The sequence below is a fragment of the Hemitrygon akajei genome, chromosome 31, assembly GCF_048418815.1.
Source record: "Hemitrygon akajei chromosome 31, sHemAka1.3, whole genome shotgun sequence".
In the NCBI taxonomy this organism is placed as follows: domain Eukaryota; kingdom Metazoa; phylum Chordata; class Chondrichthyes; order Myliobatiformes; family Dasyatidae; genus Hemitrygon; species Hemitrygon akajei.
Window position 1 is genome coordinate 37,020,238 of NC_133154.1, and position 14,702 is coordinate 37,034,939.

Consider the following 14,702-nt stretch of genomic DNA (forward strand, 5'->3'; position numbering starts at 1 on the left):
GGTGGGACTAGGTGAGAGTAAGCGTTCGACACGGACTAGAAGGGCCGAGATGGCCTGTTTCCGTGCTGTAATTGTTATATGGTTTGTTGGCTCTAGGTCTATACTCACTGGAGTTTAGAAGAATGAAGGGGGATTGCTTGGAAACCTATCAAATACTGAAAGAGTGAACATGGAGAGGATGTTTCCTATAGTGGGGAAGTCTAGGACAAGAGGACACAGATAGAGTGAACATGGAGAGGATGTTTCCTGTAGTGGGGAAGTCTAGGACAAGAGGACACAGATAGAGTGAACATGGAGAGGATGTTTCCTATAGTGGGGGAGTCTAGGACCAGAGGACACAGATAGAGTGAACATGGAGAGGATGTTTCCTATAGTGGGGGAGTCTAGGACCAGAGGACACAGATAGAGTGAACATGGAGAGGATGTTTCCTAAAGTGGGGGAGTCTAGGACCAGAGGACACAGCCACAGAACATAGATGAGGAGAAAGTTCTTTCGCCAGGGGTGGTGAATCTATGGAGCTCATTGGCACAAGATGCTTGTGGAAGCAAAGTCATTGGGTCTATTTAAAGTGGAGATTGATAGGTTCTTGATTAGTCAGGGGTCAAAGGTTACAGGAAGAAGACTGGAGAATGAGTGGATTAATAAATCACCCATGATGGAGGAGATTTGATGTGCTGAGTGGCCTAATTCTGCTCTTACGCCTTATAATTTTATGGAAGCCCATGTGGTCATGGGGAGAATATACACATTCCTTATAGGCAGTGGGTGGAATTGAACCCACCGGTGGAATTAAGGTGGGGGGGTTATATGGGAGGCAGGGTTTGAGGGTCGGCAGAACATTGTGGGCCGAAGGGCCTGTAATGCACTGTACTATTCTATGTTCTAACCCGGGTTCCTGGCGCTGTAATATTGTTACGGTAAAGGCTGCGCCACTCAAGAGCCATCACCCTTGGCCTCAGCTTGTCTGACAGTGCCATTCGTTCCTAAGGCCAGGTTTCTCTTCCAGTAACTTACACACTGTTTTCTTCCAAGCCAAAGACTCTGGATCAACAGGGCAAGAGTTTACAACGGGGCTCCTTCCTTTAACCCAGTCTCTACAGACAAGCCACAGTAAAATCAGGAACATTAAAAGGGTGTGCTGTCACTGGATGAGGTGCACATATGACTCCGGTGAGAAAGGGTCAAATGTGACCTGTGCCGAGTTTCCGTGCTTTCCCTGTGACTGACACACACCTCAAAGATATGCTCATCAATGGCTGCTGTAATTTACCCCCTCTGCGTGTGGGAGTGGTAAAATAAGGCAATAAGACGTAGGAGCAGAATTAGATAGATAGATAGATAGATAGATACTTTATTCATCCCCATGGGGAAATTCAACTTTTTTCCAATGTCCCATACACTTGTTGTAGCAAAACTAATTACATACAATACTTAACTCAGTAAAAAAAATATGATATGCATCTAAATCACCATCGAGTCTGCCATTCTATTATGGCTGAGGTTATTAACCCTCTCAACCCCATTCTCGTGTCTCTTGCCTGTGAATGTTGACACCCTGCCTATCCACCTCTGCTTTAAATATACTCAATGACTTGGCTTCCACAGCTGTCTGTGGCAATGAATTCCACAGATTCACCACCCTCTGGCTAAATAAATGACTCTTCATCTCTATTCTAAAAGGACGTCCTTGTATTCTGCGGATGTGCCCTCAAGAATCTAGGCTTGTTGGTGGGAGTGTGTGAGCATAGAATCGGTGTGATTGGGTGGGGCTGTTTCTGTGCTGGGTGACTTTGTTAACCTATGAGTCTGAAAGCCTGGAGGTTATGATGACCTCCATATAATGCTCATAAAACTTATTGGAAGACCTGCAATTTGGGTCCCACATGTGTGCACAGACACAAACACAAATACATACACACATAGGCATACATACTCTCTCTCTCTCACACACACACACACACACACACACACACACACACACACACACACACACACACACACACACACACACACACACACACACACACACACACACACACACACACACACACACACACACACACACACACACACACACAGAAACACTTGCCTTCCACAGGATTTCTCCATTAAATAATTGTCTCTTGGCAATGTCAACTCGGCTCCACGCTACTGCCAATTTCAGCTCGTCCAAGTATGCCAGAGCGTTGCTACTCTTCTTCTTACAGACTGTAGGGGGGGCATGGTTGGCAGAAGCAGGGAGTGAGCACAATCTAGAACTGCGCAAAGCAAACCCCCACCAAAGTTCAAATTTTAAAGTTTAAATTAAATTTACTATCCAAGTATATATATGTCACCATATACAACTCTCAGATTTATTTTCTTGTGAGCATTTTCAATAAATCCATAATAAAATAATTCCCATAATAGAATCAATGAAAGACTGTGCCAACTGGGGCGTTCAACCAGTGTGCAAAAGAGAACAAACTGTGCAAATACAAAAAGAAAGAATTGATAATAATAAATAAAATAGCAATAAATATTGAGAACATGAGGTGAAGAGTCCTTGAAAGTGAGTCCGTTTCAATGATGGGGCAATTGAAGTTGAGTGAAGCTATCCCCTTTGGTTCAGGAGCCTGATGTTTGAGGGGTAACAACTGTTCCTGAGCCTGGTAGTGAGAGTCTTGAAGTTCTTGTACCTTCTTCCTGATGACACCTGGGTGTTGTGAGGGGGTCTCTGATGATGGATGCTGCTTTCCTGTAACAATGCTTCGTGTAGGGTGCTTAATGTTTGGGAGGGCTTTACCCATGATGGACTGGGCTGTAATTTCTACATTTTGTAGGATTTTCTGTTCAAGGGCATTGGTGTTTCCATACCAGGCTGTGATGCAGTCAGTCAATATACTCTCCTCTACATACCCATAGAAGTTTGTCAAAGCTTTAGATGCCATGGCTACAGGAGTTGGGAGCTGGGAATGTTCAGGGATTGGGAATGACAGGATTCATGCAGGTGGGAGCTTGTTGTTAGACTGACTACCGAGGATCTGTTATTAACGGAGGTTTCACATTTCCCCATGGAGGTAGGACATTGGATTATTGATGTCGGTGACACTTAAATGGAGTAAATAGGAGGAAAGGATAAAGTGACCATCAAAAAACAATGATGCTTAAAAATAGAAAATGCTGGAAACACTCAGCAGACCAGGTCACATCTGGGCAGGGAGAAGAAACAGGTTTAATGGCTCATCTTGAAGAAACTTCATTACAACTGGGACAGAAAGACAATAATTAGATTTTAAGCTGCAGAGAGGGTGGGGAAGGATGGAGAGAACAACGCGAAACAAAGGAAAGGGTGGGGCCAGAGTGGCCTAGGATGGAGCAACTTTCTGATTTCAGAAATAAAAATTGCCCATAATAAGAATGTACATTTGTTGTAGAGTCCGACTCTTCATGACCCATGGACGACACGGTGAGACACGGAGGTAGGTTCCTTCAGCACGGATACTGCTGCTGCCCAGGTTGGGACCTGGCTGGGCTTGAACTCAGGACCATCTGCCTTGAAGTCCAGAGCTGATGACACTACGCCACCAGCCGGCCCAGAATGTACACACAAGGAGTCCTGCAGATACCTGAAAATGCTGGAGGAACACAGCGGGCCAGGCAGCATCTCTGAAGGTAATGAACTGTCGATGTTTTGGGCTGAGACCCTTTGTCAGGATTGGAGAGGAAGGGGACAGAAGGCAGAGTAAGAAGGTGGGGGTGAGGGGAAGGAGTACCAGCTGGCAGGTGTTAGGTGAGACCAGGTGAAGGGGGAGGTGGGTGGGTGGGTGGGGGAATGAAGTAAGAAGCTGGGAAGTGATAAATGAAAGAGGTAAATGGCTGAGGAAGAAGGAATTGAATAGGAGAGGAAGATGGGCAATGGGAGAAAGGGAAGTGGTGGGGGGCGGGGAACCAGAGGTCTGTGATGGGCAGATGAGGTGAAGAGAACAGGCAAGAGGGTAACCAGAATGGGAAATGGAAAAAGAGTAAAGGGGAGAGGAGAAAAGTCATTGGAAGCTAGAGACATAGGAGATTATGCCATTAGGCTGAAAACTACCCAGATGGAACATGAGGTGTTGTTCCTCCCACCTGTGTTTGGCCTCATGATGGCATTGGATGGGGCCCTGATCAGCTTTTTTGGAATGGGAATATGAAGTCAAATTGAAATGGGTAGCCACCAGGAGATCCTGATTTCTGTGAAGGACAAACGAGAGTTCTTGACAAAGTGGTCCCCCCAGTCTGCATCGGCCCTCAGTGTAGAACAGGGTGTACTGGGAACACTTTATACTTATGACTGCGAGGCTAAGCACAGTTCCAACAGCATATTTAAGTTTGCTGGTGATACCACTGTTGGCTAAATCTAAGGTGGTAATAAATCAGCATTCAGGAGGGAGACTGAAAGTCTAGCTGAGTGGTGCCACAACAACGACCTCTCACTCAAAGTCAGCAAAACCAAGGAGCTGATTATTGACTTGAGGAGAAGGAAACCAGAGGTCCATAGACCAGTCTTCACCAGGGGATTAGAGGCAGAGAGGGTCAGAAACTTTAAATTCCTTGGTGTTAGCATTTCAGAGGATCTGTTCTGGGCCCAGTACACATGTAAATGCCATTGCAAAGAAAGCACAGCACCACCTTCACTTTACTAGAAGCTTGCAAAGATTTGTCATTTCATCTAAAACTTTGACAGACTTCTGTAGAGGTGTAGTGGAGAGCACATCACAGCCTAGTATGGAAACACCAATGCCCCTGAATGGAAAATCCTACAAAAACTACTGGATACGGCCCAGTCCAGCACAGGTAAACCCCACCCCACCATTGAGCACATCTACAGAGCGCTGTTACAGGAAACTACATCCACCATCCAGGCCATGTTCTCTCTCTCCTCACTGCTGCCAACAGGATGAAGGTACATGATCCTCCTCACACCACTAATTCAGGAACAGTTACTACTCAACCATCAGGCTCTTGAACCTGAGGGGATCATTTCACTCAGCCCGTCACTGTCTATGGACACACTTTCATAAGTCCACAAGACCATAAAACATTGGAGCAGAATTAGCCCATTTGATTGTGGCTCAGTTATTTTCCTCTCAACACCATTCCCTTGTCTTCTCCCCTAACCTTTCATGCCAGACTTTTTTCTTTTGTATTTGCCGTTTGTCTTTTGTACGTTGGTTGTGGACTTGCATCTGTTGCCACACCCTATTCGCAAATCTGCCGTCTACAACAATTTCTAAAGTAAAGATTAAAGATTAGCTTTAATTGTCATATGTACATCAAAACATACAGTGAAATGTGCTATTTGTGTCGACAATCAGCACAGTTCAAGGATGTTCTGTTGGCATCGCCATGCTTCTGGTGCCAACATGACATGCCCTCACTTACTAACCCTAACCCTACATCTTTGGGATGTGGGAGGAAACTGGAGCATCCTGAGGAAACCCACTTGGTCAGAGGGAGGATGTTCAAACTTCTTAGTCAGCAGTGGCAAATGAACCACGATCTCAGGCGATTTAAAGCTTCGCTACTGTGCCGCTCTGCAAAGAGGTGGGTGGGTGGGTGACTATCACTACCCCACCACAGCCGGCCCAACCACAATGTACACTGCTGGTGGGATTTCTTCTGTACAGGAGGGATCTGAGTGAGAAGCCCCCTCTCAGCATTCACACCCCCGGTGCTGGTTCACAGACCGGGGACGGGAAGTGCAGTACAGTGAGTGGCTGAGGAACAGCAAGGGCCAGAGTGAGGGTGTTACCGTACTGTGGGATATCGAGGTCTGGAAAAAATAGTTTGATTAGTGAAACTATGTTTACATTCATTGTCATTCAAACATATATATGTATACAGATAAATGAAACAACTTTCCTCTTGGCCCATGGTGTAAGTCACAGTACATATATCACTTATCAAATATATCAACTCAATAATATTAACATGATAAAAATATTCTATAGATGTACAAGTTGACATAAAGAGCATATACGACATATAGTTAAATAATAAACAGCGTAACAGTACTGCCGCAGTCATAAATATTGTGTATCGGGTGGTAACAGAGTGTTCAGAAGTCTCACAACCTGGGGAAGAAGCTGTTACCCAGCCTAATGAACTTTACAACTGTCCTCTTCCACTCTCCTTGCCCACAAATTGTCCAGAAAATGAAAATAAACAGAAAGCTTTGGGATTGGGCCAGAGGGACCTGTTCCACACTATATCTCTAAACAAAAGAAATAAAGTAAATATTACCTTTGAACAATGCTTGCAAAATAATTGTGTCAAACTCCTCCACTCCCTCCTGGTCTGCATTGTAGACTGTCATCAAATGCTTGTTTTTAACAATCTTCTCCACCTATGAGTTAGAATACATCTTTAACTTATCCAGGACCCCTCAGATTATGTTTTTTATCCATTCAGAGTCCTCCAAGATCCCATCATGCCTTGTAGCAGTCAGCTCCATGGTGACACCTTGAACCCCTGATGGCATCACCAGCCAAGAGTGTTATGGCCTTCTCAATCCTAGCTAAGGAAGAGCCTTGTTCATTTAGTGTGAGGCTGATGGGTGAAACACACAACCCAAATATGCTCAACTGGAGAAGGAAAGAGAGAGACTAAGAAAGTCAAGCAATTTAATTGTTGAGGAGCAGAGGACGATGAACCAAGTGCTGATAAATTGGTTTAGTACACATGAAACTTAATGCCCTTAGACTCAGCAGGATGTACAGTAGAGAAGTGCATGCTTCAGCCCAACCTGTCCATGCTGACCACGATGTCTGTCTATTAGGCCTGTAACCATCTCCTTTCTTGTCCAAACGCCCTTTAAATGCTATAATTGTACTCACCTCTACCACCTCCTCTGGCAGTTTGGTCCTTATACCCACCACCCTCTGTATGACAAACTGGCCCCTCTGATCCCAGCATGAATGTGGTGGGTGAGAAGCCTAATTCTGTGATGCTATTCTGCACCCAGGGGTGATATAGGAAAATGGGCGAAGAGAGTATGGGGAACAAAATAGGATGGAGAAAAAAATAGAGAAAAGAAAAAGATAAAGAAGGAAGGAGAAGAAAATAGAACAGAGACCATCTCTCCTTTGTCACAAACGATGAAATCCTTTGAGCCTACCCTGGTGAGCTGATTGTTTAACATCTAAGATGGCACAGCACATCCTACCATTGATGCTGCCCTCACCTGAATCTTTCCCATTTCCAAGACATCCGTGTTCATACCATCTTTCCACCACCTTAACAGAGTTAGAGTTCCTTTTGTCCTCACCTACCACCCACCCCACGAGCCTCCACATCCAACGCATTGTTCTCCGCAGCTTCCGCCATCTTCAACGGGATCCTACCAACAAAACAGCGTTACTTCCTCCCCCACCCCCACAACTCTCCACTTTCCACCGGGATTGCTCCCTCCGTAGTTTCCTTGTAAATTCACCCCTCCCACTAATTCTCCCTCTGGGCAGAAATGCGACACATTCCTCACCTCCATTCGGGGCCTCAGACGATCCTGCCCGGTGAGGCAGCACTTCGCCTGTGAAGCTGTTGGGGTCGTCAATTGTACTCGGTGCTGCTGATGTACACTGGTGAGACCTAACGCAAACGCGGGGGCCGCTCTGTCGAGCATCTCCGCTCCATCCGCCAAAAGCGGATTTTACAGTGGCCAGCCATTTTAATTGTTATCCCTATTCGCATTCCGACACATTGGTCCTCTTCTGCCACATTAATGCCACCCTCAGGGCAGAGCAGCCACACCTCATGTTCTGTCTGGGTAGTTTCCACCCCACAAACATCGATTTCTCCTTCCAGTAATTTTCTTTTCTTTTCCCCCTCCCACCTCCCTTTTCTTCTATTCCCCCCCACACTCTGGCCCCTTACCTCTTCTCACCTGCCTATCACCTTCCCCTGGTGACCCTCCTTTGCTTTCTGCCACGGTCCACTCTCCTCTCCTATCAGATTCCTTCTTTTGCAGCCTTTCACCTTTCTCACCCACATGCCCTCACCTATCGCCTTCTGCTTGTCCTCCTTCCCCCGGTCCCCATCTTCTCATTCTGGCTTCTTCGCCCTTCCTTTCCAGTCCTGATGAAGGGTCTCAGCCCAGAAGGTCTACTGTTCATTCATTTCCATCGTTGCTGCCTGACCTGCTCCAGCACTTGCTGTGTATTTTTTGGGTGTTTTGGTTGTTAACACATATTTCGCGGTACGTTTTGATGTACATACGATAAATAAATCTGAATAAACAAATGCCCTGTTGAAAATATCCTGATTGGTTGTTTCATGCCCTGGTAGGTGCACAGGAAAGAAGGAGGCACTTTTCTGTTCTCTTCACTGGCGTGTATAATTTGGGTGTAATTTCTATCCTACCTTCACATGATGCTGCTGAAAGCCAGTTCTTCATTCTACCTGTGCACATGACAATGAACTCTGCCTAACTTGGTGTTGTACCCACTGATACGGCTAAGCCCCAGCTGACGGCTTGAATATTGAAAGGCCTAGCTAGAGTGCACTTGGTAGAAGGAATAAATACATAGATCATTTTCTAAACAAGGTACAAATTCAGAAATCGGAGATGCAGGAGGTCTAAGGAGTTCTGCTGCAGCATTCCCTGAAGGTTAACTTGCAGGTTGGGTCAGAAGTAAGGTAGGAAAATGCAATATTAGTATTCATTTCAAGCAAACTAGAAAATTAAAATGAGGTAAAACAGAGGCTCCATAAGGCAATGGTCAGACTACACTTGGAGTATTGTGAGACAGTTGTAGCTACCTTATCTAAGAAGTGATGTGCTAACATTGGAGAGGGTTCAGAGGAGGTTTACACGAATTATCCTGGGAATGAAAGATTAACACAAGGAACATTTGATGGTTCTGGGCCTGTACTCGTTGGTGTTTCAAGGAATGAGGGGGAATCTCATTGAAAGCGAATTGAATATTGAAGTTAGAGAGGCTGGAGGAAATGTTCCCTATAGTGGGGGAGTCTAGGACAGCAGGGCACAGCCTCAGAATACAAGGATGTCCCTTTTGAACAGAAATGATGAGGAATTTCTTTAGCCAGAAGGTTGTGCAACTATTGAATTTATTTCCACAGATGGTTGTGGAGGCCAAGTCATTGGGCCTATTTAAAGCAGAGGCTGATGGGTTCTGAATTAGTAAGGCTGTCAAGGGTTATGGGGAGAAGGCTGGACAACTGGGGTTGAGAGGGATAATAAATCAGTCGTGGTGCAGACTTGTTGGGCTGAACGGCCTAATTCTGCTCCTACAGCTTATATTTTTATGGCTCCTACCCATGAACTTGCTCCCTGTCTCACCCTCCCCAGCCATCCTCGCCGCGGTCTTACCAGCTTCACCAGGCCAGGGACATCTTCAGGAGCAGCAAGCTTTTGCAACCACTCTTCCGCGTGGCATCTCAAAGCTTCCACTGTGAACGACTCCTCTATGACCTCAGCCAAGAAACTTGCAATCCCTCCCGAACCTGCCAGGATGAGCCAAGGAATGTTGTTCTTTGTGGCTTCATATATTCTCTAGTACAACCAGGGAATATTAGTCAGATAAGACACAACTGCTCAATGCACAGACCCAGCTGTTCCTTTACTCACAAACACTTTCACCCAGTACATGCACTCTTTTGACATTAGCCAATGGTCAACCAACTTGAAGTGAAGACGGTGGCTAATGCAGCATCTATGGCATATCCCTTAGTAGCCCAAGGCATATCCCTTTCGTCTTCTCTGAAAGTCACTTCCATCCATTGTTATTCTCCCGACTCAGTCCTCCAAACCAAATTCACCCTCCCAGTCCTGCCCTGCTGATCTCACCCCCGGAAACCCCTTCAGAGAAACAGAATGGATTCCATCTCACCTCCAGCATGTTGGTCCCTCCTTGAATCAGCATGCACAGCACTGGGATCTCAATGCTCCCTCTCCCTGAGGAGAAACATAGACAGATACAGCACAAAGCTCTTACATACACAAGGGGTTAATGGTTGGCATGCTGGATGTCATTGTTCGGGAGATGGTTGTGGACCACATTTGTGGATTAAAGTGTTTGCACTCTGGGAAAAGTGCCAAGGTATCGTCACCCGGTTTTCTCTTTAATGTTTGCCACCTGTGTCCCTGTCGATCATGGTCAGCGCACGTCCTGTGAGGTTGCCATGGATAATAATGCCCAGAGTGAAGACTGGCAACTGACATGAGATTCTGGGCAGCGTGGTGGCATAGCTGGCATAGCATCATGCTTTACAGAGCCAGCTATAAAATCAGGGTTCAATTCTCACCACTGTCTGTAAGGAGCTTGTACGTTCTCCTCGTGATAGCCTGTGTTTCTTTGGGTGCCATGTCCCAAAGACAAACAAGTTAAGGTTGCTGAGTCATGGGCATGCTATGTTGTTGCTGGAAACATGACTCACTTATGAGCTGTCTGTCAGAAACCTTTTAATTTGACACAAATGATGTATTTCACTGCATGTTTCAAAGCGCATGTGACAAATAAAGCTAATCTTTAACCTTGGCTGACTCTTTCAGGCCGTTGGGTCACAGAGTTATGGAGTTAGGCAGCATGACACCAGGCCCTTTGTCCCAACCTGAGCTACTGCCATCTGACCATATCCCTCAAAACCTTTTCTGCCCATGTACTCGTCCAAATGTCTTGTGAACATTGTAATTGTGCCTGACTTTAGCACTTCCTCTGGCGATTATTCTGAACACCCACTGCCCTCTGTGTGAAAAAACTGCTCTACTTTAAATCTTTCCCTTCCCTGCCTTAAGTCCGTGCCCGTTAGTTTTAGACCCTCCTATTCTGGTTAAAAGACTCTGACCATTTAGCTTATCAATCCCCCTTTGATTTCCTGTAGGTTCATCCCTCATTCTCATAAATTCAGATCCTTAGCCTATCCACTCTCTTCTAACTCACGCCCTCCAGTCACAGTGACATTGCTCCAGATTAATAATGCCCTTGGAATAGAGTCACAGGGTCACACTGCACATTTCTCGTTGGCTGAGACTGACTGAGTGGGCCATCAAACAGCAGTTTACACCAATCCTGCACTGGCTTCTATTTAATTCTGAAGTGTTGCCGTTCTGATCTGTTCTGTGGATGAAGTCAGTTTTTTGCATTATGGGTGTAGCACGGTACATCCTTAGGTTGTGTTGGTTGTTAACACAAGTGATGCATTTCCCTGTTTGTTTCAATGCACAGGTGATAAATAAGTGAATCGGGATCTCAATCTGATATGTATTTGGTGTCGTGTCATGTTTGTCATCTGATTTGTAACATCAGGCCTGTAATGCGAAATGTGCAGAGTGTAATCAGCCTGAAGAAATGCAAAGGGACATCTAAAAACTGGGAAGACATTGCACTCGATAGACCCACCTGGAGGAAATCTGTTCAACAGGGAGCAGCGCTACGAGATCGACCTCCGCTGTACCGCAGAGGACAAGCGGCAGCTGTGAAAGGAGAGACTGAACAACCAAAAGACCCAACAACTAACTAGAGTCACCACTTATTCTTGCATCAGAATACCTAGATCCCGGATCAGCCTCCACAGCTACCTGTGTACCTACCAACTGGCAACTCCTTAGGAGAACATCATAGTCGACTTGAGTGATTACACTTCTACTACTGCTAGTGTGTAATGTCTGATCGGCAATGTGGTGTTCAGTGAGGAACATTTGGTGTTTGAAGTCTTTGAGACCTGGTGTGTCCCATCAAAGCACGACATCAATTAGGGGGGGGTGTGTGTGTGTGTGTGTGTGTGTGTGTGTGTGTGTGTGTGTGTGTGTGTGTGTGTGTGTGTGTGTGTGTGTGTGTGTGTGTGTGTGTGTGTGTGTGTGTGTGTGTGTGTGTGTGTGTGTGTGTGTGTGTGTGTGTGTGTGTGTGTGTGTGTGTGTGCGCGCGCGCGTGTGTGTGTGCGCGCGCGCACACAGTTGCATAATACCCAACTGTGTTATCAGCCTGCAATGTATGGAAAAGTACCGGCCTTTCAGCTCCTGATGTTGTGCTGACCTTTCAATCTGCTCTCAGATCAATCTAACCCTTCCTATAGTCCTCTATTTTTCTTTCATCCATTTGCTTAGTGAAGAGAATTTAAATGTCCCTAATGTATCTGCCTCTACCACCACCCCATGGACCCACCACTCTCTCTGTAAAAACCCTACCTGTGACATCCCCCCCCCATTTTCCACCAAAAATTATGCTCACTCATTTTAGTTCAAGTTTGTTGTCATACATCCAAATGAAGCAACATTCCTCCAGAACAGAGTGCACCAACAAGACATACATCACACTCGACACATAAACCAAGATATTACCATAAGTAAGTTAATAAAATATCATTTAAAGTACATGTAGTGCGCAGTGCAGGAACACAGCTTCCAGTCCTAGTGACGAGATCTCGGTGCTGGCTGAGGATTGATGAGACTTTTTCTCCACTCTGGGAATGATGTCTCTAGCTGTCCACCCAATCTATGCCTATCTGTGATCGTAGATCTGACCTTGCACACTTTGCTGAGGTTACCCAAGGTAGGCACATTCAGAAAATCAGGAGGCATGGGATCCAGGAAAACCTGGCTGTGTGGATTCAGAATTGTCTTGCCGAAGGTGTTGGTAAAAGGAGCAGATTCCGTCTGGAATGCGCCTCTTTTTACCACGTGTGCAAACCGTGAATTTGTGCGTATTCTGATGACCAGCTAGCACGATCGTTTTACAGCACCAGAGATTACTGATCGGGGTTCAAAACCTGCAACAGTATAGATTTCCTCCAGGTGCTCCAGTTTCCCCCCCACGTTCCAAAGATGTACGGGTTAGAGTTACTGAGTTGTGGGCCCGAAGCGTGGCTGCCCGCAGAACATCACAAATAATGATGCAAAAGATGCATTTGACTGTGTGTGTTGATGAATATAGCTGATGCTTTTTTTTTTAGGGTGTGATGTCTCGTTTGGAATGCCCTGTGTGAGAAGTACTCTGGGGGTACATGCTTCCGTCTCACCACGAGGGTTGGCAGTGTCAGAGTTCCTGCGTGACAGCCACGCACCTTCGCGAAGTGAATGCCTGTGAAGCACCAAGAAATCCCGGAATCTCCGGAGGGTGACGAGTGAGAGTGAGGGAAGGTGATTCCTAGAGTTTTGTCTATTATCCCTTGAATGGTGAGGCAATTTATGGTGATGTTGAAAATGGAGAAAGACTTGGAGAGAACAAGAAGGAAATGGCCTGTCCCAGCGGTCAAGGGGAGCGAAACAAATTGCTTCATCATGAGAATACATACCGCCAATTCCTGTCCTCTGGGTCAGTATGTGTTTCTCCAGACGAGCTTGGAATTGGATCTCGCCGCCCATCTGATTGTTGGTGCCGTTGTCCACCAGAAGGAAGGCAGAGTAGTTGTCATCCAGGACGTACTGCGCCTCCGTGTCGTTGGTCACCGTGTACCTCACAGGAAAGGAGCCCTGGGCAGGTGAGAGCCAGTCCTGGCCTTGGAGATACACTGCCAAACACATTGACTCCCACATTCACACTCACTCCCATTCCAACTCACAATCATAAACATGAGAACGTCTGCAGATGCTGGGAATCCAGAGCAACACACACAAAACGCTGGAGGAACTCAGCAGGCCAGGCGGCATCTATGGGAAAGAGTAAACAGTCGACGTGTAGGGCCGAGACCCTTCTTCAGGACTGAGAAGGAAAGGGGTAGATGCCAGAATAAAAAAGCTTGGGGGGGGGGGGGGGGGAAGAGACTAGCTGGAAGATGATGGTGAGGCCAGTGGGAAGGAGTCGGATTTGTTTACTGGAATGATAAACTGATGTTCAGGCCATCAGGTTGGAGGTACCCAGACGGAATAGAAGGTGTTGCTCCAGCACCGTGAGGGTGGTCTCCTCTTGTGCCAAGGCGAATAATAAACAAAACCCAAGGAATCACCCTTTCACTCTTACTCATCACGTCAGAACAGGAATGGGAATTAAAATGTTTGGCCACCGGGAAATCCCACTTCTGGCAGATGGTGCGGAGGTGCTCGACGAAGTGGTCACCCGATTTACGACGGGTCTCACCAGTGGGAGGAGGCTGCACCCAGAGCACCGGGCACAATTGATGACCCCAGCAGATTCACAGGTGAAGTGTTTTCTCATCTGGAAGGACTGTTTGGAGCCCTGAATGGAGGTGAGGGAGCAGGTGAATGGGTAGGTGTAGCACTTTGGCCAGTTGCAGGGATAAGTGCCAGGAGGGAGGAATGGACAAGGGAATCATGGAGGGAATGATCCCTGAAAGCGAGGGGGGAAGGTAAAGATATGTTTAGTGGTAGGATCCCTTTGGAGATGGCAGAAGTTGCGGAGGATAATGTGTTGGATGCAAAGGCTGATGGAGTGCTAGGTAAGGACAAGACAGTCTCTATTGCTATTAAGGGAATGGGAAAATGGAGCTGGTGCAGATGTTTGGGAAGTGGAGGAGATGTGAGGGAGGGCAGCATTAATAGTAGAGGGAGGGAATTCCCTTTCTTTAAAGAAGGAGGACATCTCTAACTTCCTGGAATGGAAAGTCACGTCCTGGGAACACATTCAGCGGAGGCAAAGAATTTGAGGAAAACAAACAGCTTGTTTACAGGAAATAGGGTGGGAAGAGATAACTGTGGGAATCATGGGAATTTAAGGATGGGGTGGAAGTTAGAGGCAAAGTTGATAAAATTGACAAGCTCAGCATAGGT

The 14,702-nt window shown here is 46.3% G+C and overlaps 1 protein-coding gene across 1 annotated transcript in view; it reads right to left on the minus strand.

Annotated features, from left to right (window-relative positions):
• The window catches only part of LOC140719218 (transient receptor potential cation channel subfamily M member 4-like), a 124,341-nt gene that overhangs the window by 76,447 nt on the left and 33,192 nt on the right, over positions 1–14,702 (minus strand). Inside the window, exons 6-10 of the mRNA XM_073033660.1 lie at positions 13,271–13,448; positions 9,871–9,935; positions 9,351–9,533; positions 6,266–6,368; positions 2,091–2,209 (exon numbers count right to left, since the gene is read on the minus strand). Of these exons, the coding sequence (XP_072889761.1) occupies positions 2,091–2,209; positions 6,266–6,368; positions 9,351–9,533; positions 9,871–9,935; positions 13,271–13,448 (648 nt within the window). The remainder of the gene's footprint in view (positions 1–2,090; positions 2,210–6,265; positions 6,369–9,350; positions 9,534–9,870; positions 9,936–13,270; positions 13,449–14,702) is intronic.